Source organism: Zonotrichia leucophrys, chromosome Z, assembly GCF_028769735.1.
Source record: "Zonotrichia leucophrys gambelii isolate GWCS_2022_RI chromosome Z, RI_Zleu_2.0, whole genome shotgun sequence".
In the NCBI taxonomy this organism is placed as follows: domain Eukaryota; kingdom Metazoa; phylum Chordata; class Aves; order Passeriformes; family Passerellidae; genus Zonotrichia; species Zonotrichia leucophrys.
In genome coordinates this window covers 49,740,482-49,748,734 of record NC_088200.1, presented here as the reverse complement: position 1 = coordinate 49,748,734, position 8,253 = coordinate 49,740,482, and the positions used below count along the sequence as shown (strand labels likewise).

General features: G+C 41.1%; 1 protein-coding gene across 1 annotated transcript in view; it reads right to left on the bottom strand.

The window, feature by feature from the left end:
• Nucleotides 1–5,774: 5,774 nt before the first annotated feature.
• Nucleotides 5,775–8,253, bottom strand: part of DAPK1 (death associated protein kinase 1) — an 81,837-nt gene continuing 79,358 nt past the window's right edge. The window contains exon 25 of the mRNA XM_064735165.1: nt 5,775–8,168. Within this exon, the coding sequence (XP_064591235.1) occupies nt 6,936–8,168 (1,233 nt within the window). The 3' untranslated portion in view covers nt 5,775–6,935. The remainder of the gene's footprint in view (nt 8,169–8,253) is intronic.

Here is an 8,253-nt window from a genome sequence, read left to right as displayed (position 1 = left end):
TCCCCTTAGTGCTTAATGTAGTAAGTACAACTACACACAAACATCAAACTTGAGTTTAGTGAGACCCCTTTGTGATTATGAAGTCTGCCCCTGATCTCACTGGTGGAATGTGAAAGATGCTTTAAGTCTAGCGCACCATAAAGAAAAACATAAAACAGTTGGACGTCTCTTCTCCTCACCAGATGTTTTGGTATTTACAGGTATATCCATGGGAAATTCAGAGATCACATCCACACTGTGCAGCTGAATTTTGCTGCAGTTGGGCACATGGCTGAGCTGGTGGTAGAAAGAGGCCCTTGGGACTATCATGTTTATCTAACAGGCACCCAATGCACTCACTTTGACCTGTGCTCTCCTGTGCAATGCCTGATTCACCTGGTGCCACAGACAGTGTTTCTCATGAGTGATGTAGCACTCCTTCCTGCAGTGAGCAATTTAAAGCAGAAAGGTGAGTCTGATAAGGGAATTGTGAAAATACTATGCTAGCATGGAAGACTGAACGATTAAATAACTGAACATCCTTACAGAAGATGAATGTATAAAACAAGGCAGAATTTCTCTCTGGCATGCTTTTCTTTGGCGACTGTGGGAGTTCTATAGAGCTTTCCTAGCCATGAGAGTGAGAAATAGGGAAACTGCATGGTACTAAGTCACAGCTGGGGAGGGTGTTCTTCCTGGAAGTCTCCTTTACCTTCTGCTGAAGAATATTCTCCCTGTTTTGCTAAGTACAAACCAACAGTATGTCTTGGACAATGTATGGCAAATGGGAAGTACATGGTAGCTTTGTATTCATCTATTAGATGTAGAACCAAATTGGCACCTGATTAGGTTCCTTGTGTATTTTCCTGGAATGGCAGCAAAAAGTGAATTGCAAAACATTTCTAAGGCAGGTGTTATTACATGGGATAAAAAGGCCTCTTTCCATTAGCACTTGCAAGCTTTGTTGCCTTGATTCGGTTCTTGAAGCCCGCATGGAAACTGTGTTAATCCATCAGTTGAAACATTCATGCAGCCCCTGTCTGAGCTTCTATAAGCAGATTGATACTGCAGATGATGCCTCTGAAACCTATACTGGTACCTGACTACCAGATCTAGCAGCTGCAAGTGATATTTCCTTCTGACTGTAAGCAACTGAGGAAATTTAGCCCATCCTATCTGATTCTAATTTGGTTATGGTGACTCACCTCCATGCATGTTTTCCAGGGTAATTGTTACAACATTCTCTAGCTGGCAACACAATCCCCAGGGGTCTGTAGAAAATATTTATTTTACGTGTTCTAATTGTAGAGGATGGTGGTTAATTTCTTAAGTACAACCAAATCTGAGGCTAATCCTAGCTATCAGGTGTTATTGGGAAACACTTCTAAAGAAATATCTTTCCTGCTTCTTCTGCAGATACATACCTTAGGAATGATGAAATAATCCATACTGTAGGCTTAGGAGAGTAAGAGATGTTTCTGTCCTACAACTCATCCGGACCTACACTGATCTTCATATGCACTGACACATTGCCTTTGGCACAAAATTCCAGACTTGTACTTGTTGTTTTTCCAGTAATACAAATTTTGGCTTAGCACTAATTGATTGCACTCAGCACTCTGCAGAATACTTTTTTCTCACATGTGCAGTAATAGAAAGATGTAAATATCATAGAAAGTTGTAGAGCTTTGTAGGTAAATTTAGTGATAACGGGATTCGCTGCTAACCTTCTCTCTGTGCTTCTTTTGTTTAGCTGATTGCTACATCTGTTTTGACTTGTAAGCAGTCCTGTGTAGGGGGGGTGAAAGTGAAGCTGATTCATCTTTCATGGGAAATGGACTAGTCAAACTATAATTCTTTGTGGCCAGGGTAAAAAAGTTGATTTTGCAATGCAATGAGCAGCTCAAAAAGTGAAGCACGGGATGACTCAAAGAGTCATACACAGGCTGTCTTTTAACATCAGCAGTCAGGCCCCTCTAATGCAAGAGCCTTCCCCTCTCTCCCGTGTTTCTCTGACAGCAGTTTTGAAAAGCACAACTTCATCCTCCCCTCCCTGTGCACCACATGCCGGTGTCTCACTCAGTCCTTACTCATGCCGATTCCAGCCCTCTCCCCCAACCCTCCAGCCTTCAAATGCTGAGATGCAGCAGAAGCATCCTGACTATACTTCCAACACATACAGTCTGGAAATAAACACATATTTCCAGTTACCTTCCAGATAACACATATGCTTCCAGTCCACATATAGTGTCCAGGTGTGTTACAGTCAGCTGTGACCGTGCCTGAATCCATAGGGAACATACCTCACCAAGCTGCATTCTGGATCCTGTGCAGATACAACAGAGAGCATATTCATGAACCCGGACACAGAGCCACCAGACATGCCTAGACCATTGCAGCAGGCACTACATTTCTGCAGGAGGAGCATGTGGGGGCTCAGGCTGTCAGCATCTCTTTGCCAAGAAGTCCATGTAAGACGCAGCATGTCCAAGCATTCCTGTTTGAGACCCCCTTGTCACGCTGCCTAAATTCTTCTTAGTCTTCCTTTCTGCCTTAAGTATGCGAGTGCATATTGGTAGTGTAGGTGTCCTAGGCTTGGTGACAGCAGGAGCCAGAGTTTGGGCAAGGTGGTCCAGGTCTGCCTTGTCTTAGGGCAGGCCAGTGAATTTTAAGCTACATCAAACTGACTCAGCAACATAATTGGTTTCTGAAAAAGGATCTGTAAATATGCATGTGTTGGATTTGGAACCCACCCAAAGTAGTCTGGCTGATGCAGAAACGCTAGGTCAGTTTGGTTAATGCAAAACTGAACCAGGTCCACTGAGGTCCTCAGCTGGCTTTGAGGCAGTGTAGCTGCTGGTCCCACTGCTCCTGTGAAGCTTGCTATGATGAATGGTATAGCCATACAGAGGAATACCATCCGTTCCCTTCCATATACCGCCCATCTGACTTTTGGACACCCAAGTACTTCTACCTAAAAAGTCTGAGTGGCTTGGCTGTAACCCTTTTGGAAACCTTAGGCATTGTTTAAAACCAGTTTTCTTTCTCTTTTTCCAACCACTGCCTTGTCTTCTGAGTCAGACAATGCCTCAAAAGAAATGTGAGTGAATTTCTTTTTCTTTTTTTTTTTTTTTTGACACAGTGGACTGAGTTTAACACATAAAAAATCAAATAGAAATAAATTTCAATATTGAGCACAGTGCTTTTAGGCTACCTTCAAAGATACTGCAATGCTCCATCTCCTCTGACTTAGCCAACAGCAGGCTTCATTTACTTTTCTTGGAGTTGCAGTATGGGCATTACTCCTCCATTTCATTGTCAAAGCTGAAATAGTGATGCAATTCAAATTGAGGCACTGTTTTACGTGATGCAGTAACACCGCATCTCTGCAATAAAAAGGTTGCAATGAATTAGGGAGGTAACTTCTCCTTTGAGGGAGGAACACAGCCAAGAAAGTTTTAGGACCTGAAACTGGCTCCAGCACAGCCAGCTCTAAAAACTTCACTGTTGCTCTCTATAAAGACCTGACCATTTAGGAAACTGGCTCCTTTCTAAACCTCCTGGCTCTGTCAAGCATGTGACATTCGGGAGTTTCAAAACTCTTGTAGTTTCATAACTTTTTCAATCACTTGAATCCCAAAGGTCCTAAAACCTGTGACTCTCTTCATCTTACCCTTGTCTCCTCATCCTTTTAAGGTGGGAAAATAATATATATCCACCTCTACCTGATGCTGTCTGTGGATGCCCTTGGCCTACCTTAAAATCATTTCCATGTAACCACTAATCTCTTTTGGCTTTCTAAACTCAGCAGTTAGGTCAGTAACAAAACTTCTGAAAATAGTACAACCAATAACACCCAGTAAAAACAGCCATATGAAGCACTTCTTTTATTTGATGCATGTTGCTGCATGCTGGGGAGAAATCACTGGAAAAATGGCCTGCACCAAAGTGTTTGTTTCTTCCCTATCTTCTTCAGGAAATTTCTTCAAGATTTGAATCTGAGTGCCAGTAGAATACTTTTCTAAACTGCAAGATAATCTGTAATGCCTCTTGGCCTTGAGCAGCAAACTTCAGAGTTTGTATATATTATGGATTTTGAAGACAAAATGAAAATTGTCATTCATTGATTTATCCTCAAAAATATGTTTCAGCAGCTCTTCTTTGAAGCTACAAAGATGGTTACTGTCCAGCTTCAGTTATTTCACTGTCAGGAGCTAAGCTCATCATGTTCCTTGCATGTACTATGCATTCTGTACACTTATCACTAAACTCTTTTGACTTTGCAAAGGCCTGCATTTTCTCCATTTCTGGAGTGAGTCAGGGCAGGATCTTTTAACTCACTTCTAAAAACTGCATCTTTTAATTCAGTTCTAAAAACTGCAGAATGAAGCTCTGCTCCTAGCTGTATTCATAAAATGAAACAGTTAACAAAAGCAAAGCAACAGAAGGGATGTTCATTTGTAACATCTGGCTAGCCTTTTTTTATCCCCAAATTGTCATCTAGGAAACAAATTTTTTAGTTTTTTGATCAGTAGCACAGGATTTATAAGAAAGGAATCCAAAGCTATCCTGTGACTCTGATTCACTTTCCTGAGTCTATTACCATGAAAACTGTAAATGATGCAATAGGCTGTGACTGCTAGTCAAAGGTTCACCATAGAGTCCACGAAGTAATTTATTCTCCCAGGTCTACATTTTACAGTAAATGGAAGCAGGGAACTATGAGAAACATGCTGTTGGGAGGGGAAAAACAAAAATATAGTAAAAGGAGTAGTTTAATCAGTGTTGGTAGGTTGACCACACATCTCAAGTGTGCATAAAGCATCTGAGTGGGTGGGCAGGTGAGCAAACCTTTTCTGGTAGAAACCTGGGAAGTTTTATGACATGAAAAACACCCCTCCACTTACCAGAATCTGACAGAAGTAGCGAACATGTCCGCAGCTGGAAGCTGAAATATGATAGTGGCCATTAATTGACAGAGCTAAATGGAGGCTGTGTAGGGCTGGGCTCTGCAGTGGGCCACTTAGAGCAGCAGTGGGAGATGCTGAATGCAGTTTGTCAGAAGCAGAACATCAAAACACAGACAGCTTAGGGTAAGACTGCTCATAAACCATACTTCTTATTGAGGACTAGACTTAAAAGGAATGGTTAACTGTGGAGTCCAGCAATAGCTGGGACCTCGGGAAAGATTTAATTAAGCAAGAGTAAAATAGGCAAAGAAGGCAGGGGGAAACAAGCATTAGCATTTTGAGAAGATCTCGCTTAAATCCTTTGCAGCATACATAGGGCAGAGGTATTGTGCAAAGCTGCCCGCAGAGTGTGCCACACCAAGACTCTGCAGCTATCAGGGAATAATGCTGAGACTTAAATAAGCAGCACCAGCAGAGTCCCTTGTGTGATGAGGGGATATTTAATGTAAAGGACAATTACTGCAGCCCAAATTCTAATGCAGTGCCCTCTCTCTCCGCATCACAGCATTATCTAGAGAATTCCTGATGACAGACTCACATTTGCTGTTTTGGTTTCCATTATGAAAAACCACAAAGGAAAACCTATGTAGCAAACTGCTTTGGCTTGCCATTTGTTAAAACGAATGCAGATTCTTCTGCTGTACAGGGACCACCTCTGCAATTAAAAAACCCCCATAAATATTCCTGCAGCATACTAAGAAATTCCCCTGAAGTCAAACAGGAGGTTCCAAGAACTTCAGAAGGCAGGCATTGCCTCTCCTCAATTCTGACTGTAAAGAAAAGAAGTTTTGATACTCTTCAGCAACAGAATATGATCAACAAGGATGCAACAAGCAACAGTTTATTTGTAGAAAAATCCTTTAAAATTTACTACAATGTAAGATTAAGGAAAAAATAGTCTTAATATATATACATACAATATATATAAACAAACACATATCGCACCATGAAAATTACATGCTTTTTAGAACAGAGAATGAGTCATATTCCCTCATATCAATTTAAAAGTTATCACTGCAAGAAACCTTGCTTCCTTTTTTTTTTTTATCCCCATCAAAGTTTTCAAGTACAGGAAGTAAGTAATGCAGGATCTAAGAGTAAAAAACCTTTGTTATACACAAATTACAACTGACAGCTAGACAATATTATTCTGCAGTATCCAACACTTGTATTTTTTGAACTCTATTATAATGATATGAACTTTTACCTGAGGTGCATGGAAATAACAAAGCATGATAATTGGCAAGTTTAAGAGATTTTCACATTATGATTTGACTGTAATTGAAGTTGATTAGGTATCACATCTATACCTATAGTACTGGCACAAGAATGCTCTGTGTGAGTCATCACCAATGACTTAGAAGTGCAGGAAAAATTAACAGGCAAGCACCACTCGCAATGATAAGCATGCAGACAATTTAAGTGAAACAGAGGTAGCATGTTCTCGTAACTCCAGCAGGGTCATTCAAATCAACTGCACCCTCCCTCCTGCAAAAGGCACTCACTTTTTCAGCTAAAAACGATGCACTTAAGTTTGGTCAGATTGACCACAAATGGTGGATTTCTCTCCTTACAAATATAAAAAGAAGTTAAGCAGAGGACACAGTGAAAAGGAAAAAAAAAGTATGTAAGAAACAGACACATAAGGTACTATGTGCTATTCCTCTCCCCCTACCTTTTATGGGGAGAATTATATAAAACAGTTGCAGTACGTAATCTAAAAGTTAAGACTTTCCAGTTGAAATGGCAGTATTAAGCAGCACATTCTCAATCAGAAATAGTTCTAAACAACCAGAAGTACACCAGTCTTTTTAATAAAGAGAAACAACTCACAGTTAGGAGTAGAAATTTTACGCACAAAAAAGGTGGTGCCAGAGAAGAATCCTCTGATGCAAAAGCTCATTAATTAGTATGCACTGTAACTTTTATACTGTATTTTTTATCCTTTCTGCACTTTGAAAGGATATCCATGCAAAACACCTCCTCTTACCGTGACACTACAGAACTAATTGAGTTGTAAGATGTGCCACTGTTGCAACTGGAGGCATAAGCCTCTTGACCATTAGCATCTAAATTAATTTTGAACACAGAAGATGCCTTCAGTAAGAAATCTGCTGCATCTCTGCGACCTAATTCCCTCAGCTTAGACATTAGTATCCCTACAGTGCTGTCAGGTGCATTACTCCATTCCTGCAGAAGGGCATGAACTGGGCTTGAAAGAAAGTAATTTTGTGTTCCATTATTTGTATTGTACTTTGCAACAAGATCAGGGAGGCCCAGGTTCATGGCAAGAAGGCACCAATCTTTGCCCATTGGATCAGGTGGATCCAAAAGTCGACTTAGTTTTCTCCTGGTAAGTAGATTCAGATCAGAAACATGAATATCCATTCCTAGGCTTCCCTGGGAGTAAACATCAAGACACCCAAAACACAGTATACTGCTAAAGCTCTCTTTATATCCCCCCATAGTGTTAGTTAGTGATGTCTCCTTTTGACTCTGTGCACGGAAAAAGTCTCTGGGCTGGTAGACCATTACTGGTTCATGATGTTCCCTCAGCTGCTGAGGACTAAGGTAATATTTCCCAGTCAGAAGACCTGGTAAGGTTGTTGCTATTAAGTTATCAATGGTGCTGCACACAGAATCCAGAAGTAAACAGCACTTGATCTTCTCTGTTTCCAGTCCTCTAACTTGAACCTCTATACCCTGCCCATGGTTGACCAGCAGCACTAAAAGCTCAGCTCCACGATTCATAATCTTTGATCCATTTACCCACAGACGTATATCAGCATCTCCCTCTGTGCTCTGCTGATGAATCCACCTGCAGAGATTCACCTGAACTTTATGAAAAATTCCACAAGGAAATGGGGTAAGATGTTCCACAGGAACGATTCTAACACCACCATAAATCAGCACTTCATCCTCCTCATCTGTCCAAGACCTGTGAAGATTGTCAGTCTTTATGAGAGCAGGAATATCCACCATTGCTCCACTGCTAAGGTCCCTTGCACAAATATCCATGGCATCCAGAATCTGTATCAGCTCTTCCACGTCACTATCTGCCACCAGACGCTGGATGTCCTCCATGGTGTACCGACCTCTGTAGTGATGGAGGGCTTTTGGGTTCTCCACTGACAAGATTTTTCCAAGGACATTAGAACAGAGCCAGCGAGGATCCAGAAGCACAACATCTTGGACAGTTTCGCTCTGCATAATGTTAATCTGTTCATAAATATGAAAGTTACTGTTTACATCTTGTGAAGTACAAGATGATAGCCCACGTTCTCGCCTTCCTAACAGACTGACC